At 38.8% G+C, this 20,631-nt stretch overlaps 3 protein-coding genes across 3 annotated transcripts in view; 1 reads left to right on the top strand and 2 right to left on the bottom strand.

Moving 5' to 3' along the window:
• The window catches only part of LOC116303295 (striatin-interacting protein 1 homolog), a 24,413-nt gene extending 7,782 nt beyond the window's left edge, over positions 1-16,631 (top strand). Inside the window, exons 12-23 of the mRNA XM_031712813.2 lie at positions 9,253-9,316; positions 9,944-10,015; positions 10,414-10,488; positions 11,315-11,412; positions 11,497-11,548; positions 11,860-11,934; positions 12,498-12,598; positions 13,412-13,478; positions 13,688-13,792; positions 13,956-14,039; positions 14,464-14,584; positions 15,355-16,631. Of these exons, the coding sequence (XP_031568673.2) occupies positions 9,253-9,316; positions 9,944-10,015; positions 10,414-10,488; positions 11,315-11,412; positions 11,497-11,548; positions 11,860-11,934; positions 12,498-12,598; positions 13,412-13,478; positions 13,688-13,792; positions 13,956-14,039; positions 14,464-14,584; positions 15,355-15,626 (1,186 nt within the window). The 3' untranslated portion in view covers positions 15,627-16,631. The remainder of the gene's footprint in view (positions 1-9,252; positions 9,317-9,943; positions 10,016-10,413; positions 10,489-11,314; positions 11,413-11,496; positions 11,549-11,859; positions 11,935-12,497; positions 12,599-13,411; positions 13,479-13,687; positions 13,793-13,955; positions 14,040-14,463; positions 14,585-15,354) is intronic.
• Positions 1,410-3,584, bottom strand: LOC116303297 (protein snail homolog Sna). Its single transcript, XM_031712815.2, has 2 exons — positions 3,017-3,584; positions 1,410-2,720 (listed from the first exon to the last, which is right to left on the bottom strand). The coding sequence occupies exons 1-2, from the start codon at positions 3,102-3,104 to the stop codon at positions 2,011-2,013; spliced, it is 798 nt and encodes a 265-aa protein (XP_031568675.1). The 5' UTR covers positions 3,105-3,584; the 3' UTR covers positions 1,410-2,010.
• LOC116303298 (uncharacterized) lies at positions 15,869-20,631 on the bottom strand. Its single transcript, XM_031712816.2, has 7 exons — positions 20,440-20,631; positions 20,124-20,224; positions 18,732-18,882; positions 18,229-18,364; positions 17,911-18,022; positions 17,339-17,439; positions 15,869-16,702 (listed from the first exon to the last, which is right to left on the bottom strand). The coding sequence occupies exons 1-7, from the start codon at positions 20,529-20,531 to the stop codon at positions 16,658-16,660; spliced, it is 738 nt and encodes a 245-aa protein (XP_031568676.1). The 5' UTR covers positions 20,532-20,631; the 3' UTR covers positions 15,869-16,657.

Below are 20,631 nucleotides of genomic sequence, written 5' to 3'. Positions count from 1 at the left end.
TCAATTGATTTTAATCGCAATCTGCCAGTGTGTTTTCAATAAAAGGTCAGTTAAAGTGCACTCACAACTGTATTGTCCTGGACTATTATTCTCAATAGGACTTTGTTTTTGTCTGACGCAGTACAGCAATACTTGACCTTAGCTGCAGAGACTTACAGAAAATGTATACTAGTGTTACTTCAACTTGTCGCGCTTTCTGCATGGGTCAGCCGTAGTAAGGTTTGAAAAAGGGTAGGAAAAACTGCAAGGAGGGGTGGGGTAGGAAGGTGTAGAAGGGTGTGCACGTGTGATATGAGTGCATGAAGCCCTTTCGCACCATCCCTAGTGAAGTCCCATAGCTATTTCAAAGATTCGTAAGGTCGTTGTGATATGGCTTCACTGGATTCTCTCTCTTCTACAGTATGTTCCGATCACTTTTGAATCAAAATCTAGGAAGTGGCGTACTATGTAGTCTGAGGACAAATGATCCGCGCAAACAAGAGCTCCTGCCGATTTTCCACCGTCCTTGCTTATTTTAGATTCTGCGATCTCTAATTTCAGTTAACCCAGACCTCGATGTAATATCCTATGCACGGTGCCAAGAGCTAAGCATAATCCTTTTTGGTTAAATCCCTCATCAAAACGAGGTTTTTTTGTCATATTTAGTACAAACAACTCCTCATCTTCAATTTTCTAAAGGTCTTTTCTGTGTTTATTTTCACTTAAGCTGTCATCAAAAGTTGTCATTTTTGAGCGCGCTAGCTGGAGTTATCTCGTGTGGGTTACCATACTTGGGGAATGCTAGTGACGGTATAGAATTCCGGTCAAGCCTAATTTTGATGAAATCTACAGGTGTCTATTAAGAGACACAAGGGAGTTAAGTTCTTCGGTATAAATGAAACACCTTCAATCTTTCGTCATGAAAGGTCGTACCACCTAATTGCAAAGTCAACAACTCTTAGACAATAGACCAGAAAACTTCTTTGTGGCATCAAACTCCAAGTGCTAGCCCTTCTTCCTTGGCTGCCAGTCCGATTTGAAGGTTTCCTTTGACGTCCACAGTCATAGCCTTTTCAAGTTATTCATTGCGTGGACAGATAGATAAGCTTTTTAAATCTCGGCCCCACAGGATTGTGTTTCCTAGGGCTTTGGTTTTCCGTTCACGTATCGAGATTCACCTTGATTCCTTGTGATTGGGCGCAAAACAGCTCGATCAAATCTCCGATCCTGACTCGAATCTGTCAAACTAGCTAGTTTTATCTAAAGCCCTCCTTTTTAATCTAATAGGCCTGCAAGGTAGCTATCAAGATTTCTTTCCATTACTGCGATTGTGGTAATAAACCGCGGGGTTTAGATGATGAGGACGCAGATTCTTTGCAAGTCTAGGTCATTTCCTGTCACTTAAAAGAAGAATAAAGCACACACACATCTATTCTGAGTCTCTTTATTCATTATTAAATTCCTTGGAACTTTCGCCCGTCTGAGCTAAAACACTCTTCAGTATATTCAATAAATGTTGTTTGCTTTTGATGTCGCCTCTTATCTTCCTCGATGGTCAACTATTTAGTCTAATAAGGGTTGTTAATCTGACATACCTTTACAACCTGTTGCTTACTGCGCTTCAATAACATGGCACACAACCAAAAACACTATTCTGCCGTCATCTACGGACAGTAAACTTTGAGGAACTCGAAGTCAATTCAATTGTAAACTTTCTGCTGTCAAAAAAAATCCTAAAGATTTTTGAATAGCTGCGGCTTTGCGGCGCTTCTATAAAAAGCTCGAGGATGATGTTAATTAACTCTTAAAGCGCAATCGATCAAAAATTCATTATTCTTAAAATTGTTCAGCTTTGGGACAATTTTTTTCATAAAATGTAAATTTTAATTGTCGAAAACACCGGTAAAAAATCTAAAACCCTTCGAGATCATTCTTGGCAGTTAGTCATGTTAGAGAAATTTTTTGTTCTATTGACACCTTGCAAATGTGTAAAAAGCTTAAAGTTTGGTAAATATATTTGTGGTGCAGTATTTAGTCGTGTGAAATGGAAAGACATCCAGAATCCTCATGTTTTACCAATAAAGACATTCTGGAGAAGGATTTGGCACATCTCGAGCAAGAATATTTTTTGACCTCAGCATGTGTCTGCATATGAGCACGCAGGTTGGAACGATCCGCAAAAGCTCGCTTACAAATCGAGCACTGGTATGGTTTTTCGCCTGTGTGAGTTCTAATATGTCCTTGAAGCAACCAGGGACGGCTGAAGGCTTTGCCACAGATTTTGCACTTACACGGCAGTGTATGGGTGCGAATATGCATTTTTAAGGCTCCAAGTGACACATAGATCTTATCACAGTGCTTACAGGTGAACGTCTTCTTGTGATGCGTGTTGCAGTGGAATTGCTGGTGCTTCGCGAGACCAAGAAGCGTTGAATAACATTTACTGCACTGATGGCATTGGTGTTTTGGGCGTTTGTCCGTGCTTGGTGAAGATTGTGGATCAGAATCGACTTCCCCAACCAAGCCGATGTCAACTTGATCTGATGAGTGCTCAAATTTCACTCGAGTCTCGGTCATGGATGAGTGTTCTTTAGAACCAGGAACGCTTGTTACTTCAGCAGGGTAGATACAAGGTGTTCCTAAACCATTCCAGTATTTGATCTTCGAATCTTGCTTGGGTTTCGAGTCGAAATGATTGAGAAAAGTGCGCGATGAACCGGTGTGCGTCTTGTCCGTGTAACCTAAAGAATCAACCATCAGAAGAGGATCATCAACTACTTGCACGAAATGCAAATGCGTAATAACCCTACTCACTCATCAAATCTTCCTCGATACGACACGAAACTCACTCCACTACTTCTACTAATTCAAAACTCTTAAGTCCTCGTAGTTTTGAGCTTAAAAAAGCCGATATTTTGAACAGAAAACCACCAAGAATAAAGAAGAACTAATCAGTCTTGATTACACTTGTTACCCGCTGTGCTAAAACAACAAGTGCACCATATCTTCTGCTCGAACGACTTGTTTGCAAACTTACCAAATCCGCGGTGAGCCAGTCCAGGCACATTTCGACTCGATGGCCCTTTCTTCTCAGAAATCTTCTTCACAAGGAAAGACCTCGGCATTTTAAATCGTCCTGTCTATCGATCGATCCAAGTCAACTTGTTGGATTGTCCTCGATCTGTGGTCAATCGCCTCACATTCCTACACCTTCTGCTTATGTCAGTTAGAGAGTCCTGTTAGTGACGTCATGGATCTATCTAATAACCTCTATTGTTACAGCAGTCTTGGTGTGACAAAGGATTTACCAACTGATATAAAAGTCTCGCACTTCACATGATAGATCCATGCTGTTTTATTCTATCAGGGCTAATTATTTTTATCGATTCATGGGCTTTCTTAAATCTGTCCCTAAGCTTATCAACGGTGTGCGTTCACAGTGAATCCACGGCGCTACACTGTAATTCCTAGATACTGCTTTCCTGTTTGTTTTTTGTATACATGTTAGATTGCTGGCGTTTCTAATAACTGATTGGGTTTGTAATTTCCTTGAGGAACATAACAGGTGACAGCCGGAAAGGGAAGCATTACTTAAACCTGCGACTTCTTAGGGGTTTTTTTCTGGCAAGTTATGTCAATATTAGTTTCATGAGATGGCAATCTATGCGATGAACGGGCCGTTATGTCAGTAGAGAACATTCCAGAATACCTAGTATATCATTTATACTCTTGATTAGGTTCACAAGGGATTGTATATTTTCTTAATCAATCTTGTTACATCTTTTCTCACCTTACGCTATCTCTTGTTCATTTAAGTCTAATTAAACTCTATCAATACAATCCTACAATTCCTAACTTTATTTTGCCTTATCTGGATCGAAAAGTTTGCTGAAGACATGTAAGATTTATTTGTCAGAAGCCAAACCATTGAGAATACGGTACATAATAAAGAATGAATCAACCTATATTGATTAACAAGTTAGGCTTTCATTTGACCTTCAAGCCGGACTGGATGCCTTCCAAGACGACACCTAGAGAGGGAGTGAAGGCTAAGTCTGGTCTAAAGCATAACACTCAAGTTGAAGATGGATCTACTTTTAGTGTTATAACCTAAATGCGAATAAATCCAATATTCCTTAGGACCCATAAATGCCTCTGGCTGCTGTGCAGCTCCAGGCAATTTGATATTGTTCCTAAGAGTTTAAGAAATAAGAAGTACATTGGCGGGATGTGTCAAGTTTCACTGATGCCAGACCATTATTGCCTCCTTATTTATTCAACTTTTTGCTCTAAAAACTAAGACCTATTTTGCTCGGTTGAGAAAAACTCTTTTGACGAGAATTTGTCGGCTCTGGTTTTTGTTGCGCCCTTAGAAAGCGCTTAATAAAATCTCACAAAGTCCCGACACAAAGTGCTGTAAAGTGTCTTTTTATTATTACCAAGTTGGGAAGTTAATGAGACAAATTTTTGAGACACTATAACTGAGGTTTGATTGTACGCCAAAGCTTGGATGTTTTTTGTATACAACATGAAAATCGCAGCCATCTTCAAATACCGGTTTCATTAATAACATCAATATTATTGATAGCTCAGACTCGGTCCTTATAGCCCCCGAGCCTCAATCCTTCTATCACAATCAGGTCATTCAATTCGGCATCACATATGGAAATAGCTTTATTATTCCATCTGCTTCATATGAAGGATTACAGTTTTAATGCCTAGAAGTATTCTTGGTGTTTCAGTACAAAATGGGGCGATTCACTCGCTATTTCGGTGACCCACGAGATCGATAGACTTCATGGCCCTGTCTCTTAATTTTTTCTTAAAACGATACTATCCTTATTCGATATTATCTAGGATAGAAACACTCGTATATCATATTTTCCCAGAAAGTACCGATAAACCATTATCATTGATGACTTGTATGGATAAGTAATTGTGTCCACAAAGAAGGTCTCTGTGTATATTCCAGCTTATTTTGCTATCGCTCACACCAATCATTAGCCAAACCAAACACAGTACCCTCATAAACAAATATTTTTAATCCTGCAATTTCAGCGTCAATCGTGGCTTCCTTGGTTAGAAAACGCCCATATTCAGCAGTACTTCTATCAGCATCCGCTTCGTCGCCTTTGCTGAGTCGGTTTGGCTTATGTTAGGTCTAAAATTAGCAACCTGTTTGAAATGGCCATCGAAAGTCGCGTTTCTATTCATATACGGAAGTACAACCTAGAGGTTCGAACGGCCATAGCAGGTCGACTCGACCATCAAGGAGCGACCACGAAAACTCAACTACATGGCGATTATAGATTTTTGAATACCCTTGTATTAGCTAGCATTTCAAGCGGACCTGGAACAAGTCGGTTTTCTTTGCCAAGAAGTAATTCCTGAGACGAGGGACAAAAAACTGGCGAATATCACAACAGGAAACGGATTTCTTCGCGCGCATATGCGCGCAAAGCAGGTTTTCCTCTCACCGGGCTTCCACAGTGGGCCAAAGTTGGCAACTACTTGCATTATTTTTTAATACACTTTGTCAGGCCTTCTCCTGGGTTTAAATTTTTATTTTATTCCACAACAAGCCGATTGACTAAAGCAGAAAGCGAGAACAACAACCTGTTGCACTTGACATTCTTATGGTGCGGTGTTTACCCTAACATTACATCAGAGTATCATATTATCAGCTATCTTAGATGTTTTCACTGTCCTGCTCTGATCCAAAAGCTGTAATCAAATAAGGTCAAGACTATCGACAAAAAGCATCTTGGGGGTGGGTCGGGTGGTATACTTTTGGTGTCTTTAACACTATCCAGGGAAGGGAAAGAGGGTACAACGAACAGCCACTGTATCACACAGGCATCAAAACCCTTGATTCCTTTAATCAAAATAGGTTTCATTTAACCCAAATAAACTACAGGCTCTTTATTTCTGTCTGCCTGTCTATCATATCTAGACCTTGGACGGTGTGTTGTTCTCTCACGGCTTATGTTGTGAGGGTTTTTCTCCGGGTTCGGTTTTCATCCCTTCGTCAAAATTGAGCGAAGGCCACAGGTTTGTTAGCGACCCTCCCAAGAAAAGGACGATTCTTTTTTTAAACACTCGCTTGCCAGGTTCTTTCAGGTAGATATCGCGGTGCGGGTTGATCATCTCTAATGCAATAGTGACATCCCCCTACCCCACCCCCCTCATTCTTCTTTATTTGCTCTATTTTTAGCCCCTATATAAAAGTTTCTCCTTTGACCCTCAGACAGTTCTCGTATTAAGGATATCCAATAAACTCGAACCTTAAATGGCTATAAGGAAAAGGCTCTAGTAAAAAGATCCTTGTAAACTACGCATGTTTTAAGATATTCCTAGAAAAACAGGATTCCGTCAACATTCACGTGCCTCTAGGACGATTCCTATTTACATCCCCTAGATTGTTTTATTTCCTATCAAACGAAAGATAGCTCGACTCCATGAGTCTTATCTCTCTAGTTTTGGTTATTAGTTGTGGGATTTGTTTTCGAGAGGGTCCCCAATGACGTCATCGTTGCCTTTTATGGAGATAGAGAATGCAGGCATCAATCACGAAACGTTCTTGAGTTGAGTCTAACATTGAACTTATGAACTGATTAAATCTCGACTAGAGAACAACAAAATGATTATTACAATGATAACTCTGGTGGTAGTTAGTGTATTGGGGGGTGAAACATGACCTTATTCTCTGTACAATAACCATAGCTGACCCCAATTTAACTACAATAAGTTGTGTGTTGATAAAATTGGCTGTCAAAAAAACGCCAATAATACGTATTGTTTTTAGAAAATGTATTTTATGGAATTTTTTTATGGTATTTGTTTAATTTAATTTTTAGATAGATTTTTCGGTGTTCTTTCATGTTGGTAGAGCTTTGCTGTGGAGTTATCTATCGCCGGTAGTAGTTTTGACATTACAAAGAATTCTAGTTCAGTGTTTCCTTGGCTTTGACTCTATAATGATAATGATTTATGTTATAATTCGATGATCTGAAAACTAGGGGGATAAAATGGATGTCTAGGTGAGCTATAGACTATTCAGACTTCGACTGATATTATCCCAGCAACTTTATACCACTAGCTTTACGTATCAGTAGATTATATACCCATTACAAACACATATTTATAAATGGCGTATGATATTTTGTTTGCCAAATGTGAACTTGCCATAGTGATGTTCCCCTTCTCAGGTGTTAACGGCTGAAGGTCTTTCGATAAGCTACTTCGTCTGGTGCAGGGTTTGTTTGCTGTGCCCTCGAGGGCTGGCTTAGTTTCTAACTGTAAACCAAACAAGTACTCTACCAAACAAGTGAGATAACCGTAGCCATAATGAGGAAACTGAGAAAAACACGATAAGAAACAATGCGGCTTCTTGTTTAAAAGAATGAATTGGACACACCCATAATGCAGCATCTCGCGCTACGGGGCCCAGATAACTAAACGTCGTCTGAAGAGATAGAATATCAGAACATCAATATAATGTTTCAACACATTCAAGTTTTTTCCTCTACTTTATCTCGCAGTAGGCTCATGCAGAGACAAAAAAAAAAAAAAAATCAAGAAGATCTTTGATTTGATACCAAGCCGTGCACACGCGGTGCAAATCATTTTTTGTGTGTTTTTTCCTTCACGTTTTCTACATTTATTGAAAGTATTTTTGTCCAATATTAAATTTCTCTTTGGTACGCAGACATCTTCTGTGTAAAATAAAGCTCATTTCAGTCTAAACATAAAAATAGTTTGTCGGTTTTATCAGTTAAAAACGTTTTCAAGCGTTAAAATTACTTGCGCAACTAGTCTTTCTGCTCATGGAAATTTTCTTTGAGTGCTACCGGAAGTCAGTAGATTCTTTCACCAAAGGGATTTTCAAAAAGTACCTGAATATGAACTCTTGAGTCAACAACAAGCTGCTATTTAATTGATGATAAATTAACTCTGATAGTTGCACGCACATCCGTTTATGATCTCTACTGCAAAGATTTCACCAAGCTGTTTTCCTTTACTGAATGATACTCATCATGTTTTATCTTCCTGTCCGATCCTGGAATTCTAAATTCTTTTCAAATCATAATATAATTATGAATTGGTCTTGAGGTGGACTGCGGTGTTTTTTCAAGTCGCCGTCGACTTCCTCGACACTTGGCACAAAACAAGTGCATGGCGAGTCTGTAATCCCTTGCTGGAGTGGAATTGATACCACTGGCTAATGACCTCTGAAAAACCTTCAAAGGTAGATCCTGTCCTGGTGCTTATCTCATCAGACATTAGCTTCACCTTGAGCACGTTTACACTTAATACTTTTACTTATTTTACTTTTACTTTCGTTTTATCCAGACATCTGTGATCGCAGGTTCGAATGTGTTTCCTTTTATGCTCTCTTTCCTTCGTCTGAAGGATTTTTTTTTTTTTTTTTCTGATGAGATTTAAGTCTGCGTGTGTGTATGTATCGTTTGCATCCCTTACAGGATAATTCAAGCCATCGGTAAAGTCGATTGAGTTAAACAAGCACATAGGTTGTATTATTACGTAATGGGATTATTTTTCATGGCTTATTTTCATGAGGGGATATATAGTCTTGAAAGAATTCTTTTCTGATTATAATCACCTGCCGCCTTATTAAAGTCTGCCATTGTCTAATCATTGAAGGTACCCCGTTTAAAGCATACGTTATATGAGGAATAGCCCTGCCAAATATAAGGAAACCCTGTGTAATGTGGACACCTTATTAAGAGAACCCTGTATAAAGCGGACATGTGAGGAATATCCCTTTATAAGGCGCACGCCAAATATTTAAGTATACCCTTGTAATAACCTTACACCCTTACTTAGAGAACCATTATTATCAACCAACATTCATTTTATTCGCATCTCAAGAAATTTTGAGTTATACAATAACCTTTATTTACCGTGGTCATTGTTCTTAGCTAAAGCTACTTTACAGACATGCCACGAAGAATGTCTTGTGGTTGCACTCCAAGAATAAGCGAAAATTCTTGTGAATACCCTGTATAAAGCAAGTCCATTATAGGGACGCCCTGTATAGAGCGACTTCACAATTTGTGGAGATATATTTATCATTGGAACCTTCTATTTTAGATGCAATAGTGGACCACAGGAAACCCAAAGGAAATTGTTCAACAATGCTCCGACTCGAAATGCTTGACTATAAAATTAATATATCCTTATGGTGAATAATGTTATGATATGTAACCAATGTTGCTTGACATTCATTCATTCATTTGCCTGTTTTTTCAGTGACCGATCCACCATTGCTGGTCTACCCCAGCCAATCCACGAGGGACTCAATGTTCTTAAAAAGGTAAAAAAATAACATGACCAGGGCACATGCGCTTAATAATCTATGCAAGCCGTATAGAGAGGTGTAAAACTGTACTACGTAACACCTTTTTTTTTTTTTTTGCGTTGTTGCGCAAATACGACAACAAATTCTTTCACAGAAACGAACGTTATTTCTTCCCTTTCTTCCTCCTTCTCCCCCCCCCCCCCCCCCCCTTTTTCTCTCCCCTCTCCCTCCTCCCCTGGGGTGCCACTCCATGGCAAACGCCAGGTTTTTACTAGTAATAGCGCAAGCTTTAAAGTTGATTAATAATACAAGCGCAGATGGTCTTTCTCGTTTAGTTAGCCCTTTATATTTGGGTACGACAAAACGTTCTGTCAACCTTATGTAAAATACAATGTGCGCTTACGTATGTCGTTATGGTTGACTCACTAGTAAAAGGGCTTTGGAACAATTCACTGTCTTTTAACTATCTGATTGGACTTGGCATGTAACTGCTTGTTTAACTTCGCCCTCTCCTTAAACGTACATCAACCACTAACCTCCATCACTATCATGGACTGATCACTATTATCGGTCGCAACACGTTTCAGTATAACATGCTTCCCTTTTATTAAAGCCATATATGATTTTGTATTTTGTCTTTAGCATCTCTATACATCGTTGTCTGAATTGCAAGTGAAAGAAGAAGACGAAGCAGAGGATAGACCCTTTACGAAGGTATTTATCCAATGAATCAATGCTGGAGTTGAAACCTAGGCAATATCGTAATCTAGTCATAATATGTATGTATGTATTCATATATATGTACGTACCTACGTAAGCTTTTTTAAAAGGAAATTCATAATACTAAAGGTGAGAATAATGCGCTTGATTTTAGCTTCGGAAATATGAGTAAAACTCGCAAATGAAACTTGACTGTTTCTCAACATATTGGAGAATAAAATTCTTTATTCGATTTAAGTGCGTAATAATGGATCTCCTTTATGCTCACCGATGAAAAAAGAAACATTACTCAAGAGAATGTAACTTGGTGGTCAAAAATGGGGCAAGACTCCTAGCATCTGAGACTCAAAGGCTTCTAAATGTCCGTATAATGTCTCCTATTTTGTCCATAGAGAACAAAGAAGTGCTCCAACGATGCTACAGAGCAAATGTACATCGCGATGCTTCCAAACCTTCCACAGTACATGGTTAGTTTTATATAGTATCTTAACTAAATGAAAAAAGCAGAACTTATGTGCAGGTTAAAACGAAAGTGCGCGAAAAATAAATGAGTGGTTTCGTGAGGTGTGGGGAACACAATGCAAACGTGCGCAAATAAGGTTACTTTGTGTTGCCTGATTGAAGAAGGTGTTGTGCGGGGTGAAGCAGGTGTGAGAGGGTATAAGCTTGCGCAAATTATTGAGACTGTAGCGAGGTTTGTGCACACCATAACACAAAAGCGCACGTTTGTAAAGAAAGACCAACAGACGCATGAAGATAGCATTTAGTGCAGCCGTCTCCGTCCCAATCTGAGTCAACCAGGAGCGCGTGCGACGATAGAAAAATACTTTTATTTCAATGTAGGGTGACCCATTCATTTCGTGCAATAACAACAACAACGAAGACAACAGTTATTAATAGGGGCCCAGGTTTTCTATGATGAAGAATATTATAGTTAGTCTTAATGCGCAAGTGTCAAAATAATTTGCATCAAAACAATGGTGCGTTGTTTATAAGAAGGCTTTACGATATATGAGAAGATCACCTTCGAGTCTACACCATCGCCTGATGAAGACTAGCAGTAGCGGTCGAGAAACGTCGTCCTCCTAACTGCCCACAATCGTGAGACAAATGAATATGAGTAATAATGAGTATAATACTCGATTTTCATCCACGATGAAAGATGCATTTCATTAGTTAAGAAGGCTTTACTCACGTTGGTGACTTTGCGCGACTAGTATTACTGTATTTATTAAGTGTAACAAACGTCAGTTACATGACCGCTCAAGTGTAACTCGTATGTTTTTCTCTTAGATCGCTCTGTTAAAGATTCTTTTAGCTGCTGCACCTACAGCTAAGGCCAAAACTGAATCCATCAACATTCTTGTAGATGTCTTACCAGAAGATATGCCGTAAGTTGGAAAATTGGGAGAAAAGCGGGATTTTTAACAAACTTCGTTATTAGTTTATCTATTGTTTTTATTTTTGTGTGGTAGATCAACTGTTCTTCATTCCATGCGCCTTGGAATCGATGTTAATCGACATAAGGTGTGTACTTGTTATTTTTTCATGGATGTTTCAAGGGCTACGACTGATTGTGCATGGTCATACGTGGCACATTTGGTAAAAAATGAGTGAGCATTCCCTCCATTCTCCTTGGTCGCTGTCGGTTTGGTATTTGCTTTGGTTAATTTGGCCGAGTGAGGATTAGTAGCTAGCATAATATCCTCAGGGGAGAGGTGTGGGGAGTGAAGGACAAAGCGAAAAACTATTATACTACTGAGAAGAAGTACTGCGGGCCGTCCTGAACTCAGTTCTGCATCCTTAGTTGATTATTTCTTTCTGTATTTGTTGGTCAGGAAATTATCGTCAAGGCTGTTTCTGGTCTTCTTTTCGTTTTACTCAAGCATTTCAAACTGAACCATGTGTACCAGGTTAGTAATGTCAGATCTATACATGATAGACCTGCTTGATGGACGCGCTTATTAGACGTGTCAGATCTATACATGATAGACCTGCTTGATGGACGCGCTTATTAGAGGTGATTAATAGACCTACTTGATAGACCTGCTTGATGGACGCGCTTATTAGACGTGTTTGATAGACCTACTTGATAGATCTCTCGATGGACGCTCTCATTAGACGTGTTTGATGTTTGATAGACCTACTTGATAGACCTCTCGATGGACGCGCTCATTAGACGTGTTTGCTAGACCTACTTGATAGACCTGCTTGATGGACGCGCTTATTAGACGTTATAACAGACCTACTTGATAGACCTCTCGATGGACGCGCTCATTAGACGTGTTTGATAGACCTACTTGATAGACCTCTCGATGGACGCGCTTATTAGACGTGTTTAATAGACCTACTTGATAGACCTACTTTAAGGCTACGATAGATCTAACTTTCATAATAGATTACATCCTAGATTTTCTCTCGAATCCTTCATTTTAGATCAGCTTGTCTTAATTTTCTCTTTTACTTTTACTTTCAGTTTGAATACATGGCACAACACTTGGTGTTCGCCAACTGTATCCCTCTCATACTCAAAATCCTCAACCAAAACATATTGGCTTTCATAACAGCAAAGAACGCGTGAGTTTTAGAGAAAAGGTCGTGATAAGTGAGAAGCAGTCTGTCCAGTCTGTCCACAATCATTCACAGGGCAGATACTGGTACCTGACACCTTCTTTTACAGTGGCAATATTTAATAACCAGTGGCTTACAAACCCATGGCCCTCATGAAAGGGTAGCATGGGTGGCGTTCGCGGCTAACGCGTCGTCTTTCACCTCTGTGAGTCCAACGGGTCGGGTCGCTGGTTCGAGCCCTGCGGTCATCACATGTGAACTGAGTTTGTTTGATGTGTTGTTCTCTCCTATGCTACGAGGGTTTTTTCCGGGTTCTCCGGTTTCCTCCCTCCGTAAAAATCAACATGTGAGTTGAGCGTTGTGTGCATAGAATATTAAATGTATAGTGGTAGTGCGTGTGAGCGAAAAGTGTCCCCAATTAGTGCGAAAGCGCTAGAACGACTAGACACTAAATAAAGTTATTTATTTATTTATTTATTTATTTATCCATTTATTTATTTGTTTGTTTGTTTGTTTATTTATTTATTTATTTTAGAGTTAATTTTTTCGGAGGGAGGAAAACCGTTGAACCTGGAGACAAAACCTTGAAGCGCAGGAGAGCACCAACAAGCAATTTTACTCACATATGATGGCGAGTCCCACATTGAATTTGAAAGTTAAATTTCCGTTGAAACAGAAGTAAAAACGTTTAAAGTATAGGCGAATCGAACGACAACAGCCGTGAGAGGGGGCGCATTAGCAGCGCACACAATCCGTGCTTCCCATCTTATCTTTATCTCCAAATCACCGCTATTCTAAATATTGTTTTCTTTTTCTTAGTATTCCGCAGTTAGACTTTCCATGTTGTGTTTTGGGACCACCATCTGAACTAACAGCTGAAAGTCTGGTAAGAAATATTTTCCGTGTTTTTACTGGTAACCAATCCAGGGCATCAAAGGAGGCATGCTGGGTACGGTTTTCCTTCCCTCTTGTACTCTGGGTCCCTCAAGACTTTTTGTTGAGCCTACTTTTTAACACTCACACTCTCGCAGAACAGAAACTACCCAACGATGCTAAATTTTTACCATGCTTTTTTATTGTGGCTTATTGTCAAAGGAGAGTGCTGATCTTGAAGGATGCTGCTGGCGCAACTTGTTTTCTTGTATCAACTTGGTTCGTATTCTGCAGAAGTTGACCAAGTGGAAACACTCTAGGACTATGGTCAGTAACCTCGAAATTTGTTTCTTTGAGGGGGAGGGGATGGGGAAGGGGGAAGGTGGGAGGGTTTGGGGTGTTGGCTCAATGGTTGGTTGTAGCTGCTCCGAACATGTTTATATTGTTATCACCAAGAGATCTGTCATTCATTCTGTATCGTTTCCGCTAGATGCTGGTCGTCTTCAAATCTGCCCCAATCCTTAAGAGAGCCTTGAAGGCTAAGCATGAGATGCTCCAGCTCTACGTTTTGAAGGTGGGAAATATTACAAATCGATCTGTGAGTTAACCGTGCCCTCCTAACTCGTACGAATGCGACAAACCTCGACAACCGTCACGGTAACGGAGCGGAATTAATGTCTGTTAGTAAGAGTGCGCAGATTTATGCTGGCACATTTATATTGCCTGGACAACCAAGGCACGGTATGTAAGTGCCATGACATCCAACGAAATTTGCTCATAAAGAATCGAAAAATTATGTTCTACCGAAAATTTGGTAACCCACGCTAAATCATGGCCGTACCGTGACCAAACATTTGCATTGGGAAAGCAATGATCTTGTTCACTATAGCTGATTCGAGGGGTGTTGTACATTCATTATCATATCCGTACCATTTGACGGACGTGCGTTGAACTACTCTACAGCAAATACTGAGAATTTCTTTTCCCTTCTTACACAGCTTTTGAAGGCACAGACCAAGTATTTGGGTCGCAATTGGCGCAAGAGCAACATGAAAACAATATCAGCTATTTACACGAAAGTGCGTCATAGACTGAACGATGACTGGGCTTTCGGAAATGGTAAGGTCATTTTCCACAACCACCTTTTAGATTAGTATATTTGTTAATGTAAACCTGGCTTACCTTCGTGTAAAGATCATATTGGTGTTTGGAATGGGCACCATTCACTGCAACTCAGTTCAGTAGGTTCATTTAACAGACTTTCTCTTTCCAATGTTGTAGTCAAAGCTTTTACTCTCCACTGCATTCTGCTCTTGGTACTATGTAACCTGAATCCTCTTATATTAGTTCCATTGGGTGGCTAGCCTGGATTGCAGGCATTCCTATCATTGGTTTATTTTGATCACAGATGGGCCCAGGGGTTAGTGGGTGGTACAAAAGCTTCTGCAATAGGAAAATATTCCGGGGGGGGAGGGAACTCTCTTGAAAAGTGGGTAGGGGGGCTCGACGGACGGTTTTAAAAATGACCCTAAACGGTACACATAAATTAACTGAGATGCTGATTTCAGACCCTAAAAGGTACGACCATATTTAAAATGACAACATTTCCAACCATTATATTCTTGTATGACGTTCGATATTTTTCGAAACGAACAAACCTTAACATAAAAGGTACGGAGTCAGCGGGGAGTCAGCCAGAGACCCTAAAAGGTACACAAGGTCTCATTTTCGACCCTAAAAGGTCTGTCAAGCCCCCCTACCCACTTTTAGAGCCCCCCTACCCACTTTTAGAGCCCCCCCCCCCCCCCCCCAGGAAAATATTACGCTCAATTAAGACAAACAGGTTCATTGGGTAAAAATATTCCATTTTCCATTCTATTTCCCTAAAGATGTAGATGCCAGACCCTGGGATTTTCAAGCTGAAGAATGTTCTCTTAGAGCAGCTGTAGACAGATTCAACAATCGTCACTATGGACAAGAATTCCAGGAAAACCCTGTCGAGGATGATGACTTCAAACCTGTGGATAATGATACTCTAAGTGTACTTGGACAGAAAATCGAACTGGGTGATGACTTTAAGGATAACTATGAAAGATGGCTTGAAAGGGAGGTGTTCTCTGTAGACATTGATTGGGATCAGTTGTGTACATGTAAGAATTAACAATATCTAGATCACATTATGTATTGCTTTTGGTCCAGATTTTTTTTTAAAGGACTACCATTTCAATTCTGATACCATGACATCATTGGTGTGGAAGTAAAAGAAGGGTAGGCAATGAGAAAAAGGTTCTTTCGTCTGCTTTGTCTGTATGCGTTTATTACTCTTTCCTATTAGTAGGGCATCCACCCTATCTTGAATTCATAACAATGGAGTTGGAGATAAAAAGGCAAAACAAATCTGTGTTAACAATTTGCCACTAAAAGATTTTATTATTCTAATACACACTTTGTTGTAGAAATTATTACACCTTCATTATTACACCTCAAAGCAAAATTATTTAAAGAGCTTTATAACATATTGGAATTAGTCCTCGTGAGTGTAAAGCTCAATTATTCCTTTAAATTCCCATTCTGGACAAAGAACTCAACATCAACATAAACTGTAAAGTTTAAAGGCTAAGGTTGAGGTTAATACTAAGGCGTAACTACAGGAGTTACTATTATAAAGTGTGACACAGAGGAAGAATTGGTACTCTAGCTTGAACAGGGTTAACAAGATACATGTAGCTGTTCGTGTACAGTGTAGCTTCCTCTTCAAGTATGTGTAAATTGTTTTTCTCTCCACTTCTTTGGCAAAGATTTGAAGAGGGAGGGGGTGTGGGTCTTCTTCACATAGAAACAGGTAGCCCACAAATTTAGCCGTAGCATGTAGCTGTTGATGTACAGTGTAGCTTCCTCTTCAAATATGTGTAAATTGTTTTTCTCTCCACTTCTGTGGCAAAGATTTGAAGAGGGAGGTGGTGTGGGTCTTCTTCACATAGAGACAGGTAGCCCACAAATTTAAAACACAAAAGGCATTCAAAAACTAACATGCAATATTGTCTTAGCTTGGTGTGATTATTATCTATAATCATTTTAAATAACATACCAGTAATTATCAAATCATTAGATGTTATGTCACTCTACCATAACATTTTAATATTAAAACTAAACAAACTTCTCCTAACATTGATGCATTTCCTTGCATTGTTCCTAGTCTTCTTTTTTGGTTTCATCGTCAGTCTTTTCCAACTGGGTCTGAGATCAAATGAACCACAGTTACTTAAGAATTTATGGGTAATGTTTCTTTGTTGTGTAGTTCCAGAAATTATCCATTCCCCCGGAGGAATTTGGAATTTCCGAGAGAAAAAAACAAAATTACTGAGTTTATATGGAAGCAAATTGGAATTTCCAGGGGTAGGGGGGTCGTGAAAAATTCCTCAGTGGGAGGGGGTATGGATAATTTATGGAACTACACATTGTTTAGATATCGTATGGGTCTGTGTGCCTGTCTGTGTGCCTGTCTGTGTGCCTGTCTCCCACTTTCATACTACTCTGATGCCCCCTCACTAGCATATTTTATGGTGATTAATATTGCAAAACCTTGTGGGATTGATATTTGGACAAACTTTGCTTCAGTTACTTCAAGGAAAAGGAGATTAATATGAGTCAAAACAAGATAGTTTTTTAAAAGATCTAACTAAAATATCATTACAGCAAATTAGCTTGAGTGCTGGCTTGGCTAGTCTGCATTTCGATCCCATGATGCACAATTGTGACATCATTATTTTGTGGAATTAAACGCTATGTCTTAAAAGCATAAGTGATGGCAAAGTACCAACAGGCCATACAGAGGTCACTGGTGGTTCAATAACTACTAGAGTTAGCATGTACCTGAATTTTATTATGTTCTTCCAAAAGTCTGTCATATTCCCGAGTAACTCCTTGAGCTTGCTCTTTGAATGCTGACAAATCCTTTTTGGTCTTGTCCAAGTCTGAAATGACAGAACCAAAAAACCTTAATGCCTTAATTACTGTAATATTTCAGTTATTTCTGTAAGTGTGATGGCTCGTTAGAATGTAATTGAGCTCATTATTCGACAGGTCATCATCTCAGATGAGCCAAAGAAATGGGTATTAAGCCAATAGTTCGAAATGCAATTTTTTCAAACTCGAATGTAATCAGAAAATGTTTGCATTTCAAATTAAAGACAAATAGCTATAGAGCGCTTTCACTCACGTGATAAGGCAGTAATATTGGTATACCAAACAATAGAAACTTTCTGCACATTTTAGCATAAATATAAAGTTCAATTCCCCAGGGATAGAAAATGTATTGAATTGGTACACCAACATGGCTACTGTGGCGTCATGTGAAGATGCTCTATACAAGCATTGCCATTAAGTACTCATTATGATTCCAGGTTTTTGTTTTTACCAGATGCACACTAATCCCATTTTTTTACCTTTAGATTTTTCTTCAAGTTCTTTCTTCTTCTCACCCAACTCTTTTCTCAATTTGTTCACTTCATCGCTTTCAGCTTCTTCATCATTTTCATCTGTTTCACCTTTTTTGGCCTGTCGAAAATTAAACAAGCTAATTATATTGTTAGGATAGTATGTGCATGCTTATTGGTCGAAAACTGTGCTTTATTAGTAATTATTATATAGTTAGGATGCTTAGTACACACGTGCTGACTGGTTGGTTTAAATTGTTATTATACCATATAAATATTGAATGGAAAGGGACACTATGTACCCCCTTTACATTATGAATAGTCTACCTTTTCCAGCATTTCAATCTCCTTCATAAGCTTCTGGCATTGTTCACTTGCAGACTTTGCTTGTCTAATGCTTGCTGCAGCGGAAGCCTCGCTCACTGACAGTCTGGAAACGAGTTTGACAATTCTTCGTAGCACACTGAAAAAGAAATTAGATGAAATTTAGCTATAGTGTACTCAGTTATGAAGCCACACAAGTTCTCACACCATGTGTAAACACATAGTTGTTGTAGTTTTTTTAGATCAATTCTACTACCAAAGTCGACCCATCAGTGATCAGTCTTTCTTATGAAGTATAACATAACACTGTACATAGCTGATTTGACCAATTTACTGTAATCATAATAACTTTAATGCAACGGTCACCCACCTATTTTTTTACATGAAACTCTATTAAAAAATCGGGTTAAATTTGTTGCAAAAGAATACCAATTGACTTAATATATGTAAAAAGAGTTTATTCCCACACTGAAGAACCATACTGCAATAGAGGTATTCATACATACATCAGCAAGAATAAGGAGAAGCCAGAAATGTAGAAGTTTCTCTGTGATCTGAACAACTTCATGTGGACCAGTGTTTCAGATTGTGGGTTGTTCTTCAGGTCAAGGTGGCTCGTGTCATATTGGTTGTACTTGAGCATTTCCCTCACAGAGTCTTCAATAATGATAATTTTGAAAAAAAAATCACTAAGTGGATTTAGATAAATGACTGAGAATTGACAAAGGACTACTTTGACAATATAGCGGTCATCTTGCCAGGAGGCAAAATAAAACAAAACAACAATGACAGAAAATATATAGAGTTTCATGTGTTTGACTTTCTTTTATGGATAAAACTGATCGATGTGCCGTCTTAATTATTTTTTTGTTGTCTTCTCCTGTGACGAGCTATTAATATCAATCGACATGATAATATCTATAAAAAAAGCTTTAATTGCCCCTTGGTTGTCCCATAATGCCTTGGGATCCAAGATCCGCTGTATCTTCAAAGTAGTCCATTGTAAAGAGCACTTTTGTTTACAGAGAAATTTGGGAGATATTCTTTAAACCAAATTGCAATCACAGCAAATTTTTATATGATTCTAATAAGCCTTTTCATAGTTTAAGAAACGATTCCACTGCGCATGCGATTTTATCCCGAATTTCTAACCTTTTGTTTAATTAAGAACAAAAGAAGGTTTAGACAAAAGAAGGTGAATGCGCAGTGGAATCGATTCTTAAACTATGAAAAGGCTTATTAGCCAATGACATGCAGTACCATCATGACCATGACCCACTGCAAATCAATCTGTACCAGTCATGACTTTTCGGGACCGATCACCTATATGACCCTGGAGAGCTTGAATGGAAGTGAGACTGACTTGGTTATGACTTAATCATTCTAGGTTTTATAAATATTTTTTGATAAGAGTTTCAAGGAAAAGAAGAGTAATAATAATAATAATCATCATCATCTTTATTCACGTGTCAATATACTTTAGCATGAAATATACTAATTGAGGACACAATTGAGTCTCTCTCTCAATAATTAATATCTTGACTTGCATGATATTTATATGCACTTAATATGAAGCTTTTCTGAAGATGTGAGCTGCCACTCCTCCCAGAGGGTTTTGAACCTGCATGTCTTCCAATTAATCACTTCAAAGATTAATGCTTCAGCTCAATACTAATGAGTAGCAAACGATTTATCACGGCTGATAATAAACGTTTGGTAAATGGGAACATGAAAGGGAAAGCGACTTGTCAAACTTCTGAGCTTTAATATATCAAAATATAGAATCCAAGGTCCGTGTATCCTAATCCTCGTAGAAAATCTTTAGCGAAACCAGTGAGATTTTCTTTACTATTCCTTTGGAAAAGAAGACATATAAGCTTACTTGTTAGACTATGTACCTGTAAGAAGAAGTAACATGACAATAACGACCACGTTGAAGTAAAAATTGCCATATTCAAAAACAGCTGAGACGAAACGGGACCTGAATATGCTGTTCCACCTTCAAACAAGAAGAAATACACAAATAAAAATCTTTTGAATCAACCAGCTTTCAATCAATCCAACTTCGACTATAAGAACTACTACTATTCATTAGTTTTGCTTAAACTCAAAATAGCAAAGTGTTTGGTCATTTGGTAGAATTATTAACAATATAGCAAGGTTTGGATAAATAAGATGTTTCGACAGTGATGTTTCGTGTGGCACAAAAATTACCTTGAAGGAGATATGAAGGGAAGACAGAAGAGCATGATCACTCCAATCTCTACATACAAGAATCCCGCTGCCAATGTCCACTGTACGGTCATTTTGTCCTCTCTTATTTTGCGTCTTCCTACTGCAAGAAAATTGCTGCGTTGCTTTGTCAATCAATCGTGTCGATCGATTGATGATTCACTGCATACAAGC

Source organism: Actinia tenebrosa, unplaced genomic scaffold, assembly GCF_029948245.1.
Source record: "Actinia tenebrosa isolate PJP-AT-01 unplaced genomic scaffold, QUT_ActTen_1.0 PGA_scaffold3__52_contigs__length_22856419, whole genome shotgun sequence".
In the NCBI taxonomy this organism is placed as follows: Eukaryota; Metazoa; Cnidaria; class Anthozoa; order Actiniaria; family Actiniidae; genus Actinia; species Actinia tenebrosa.
This window is presented reverse-complemented; position numbering and strand designations above follow the sequence as displayed.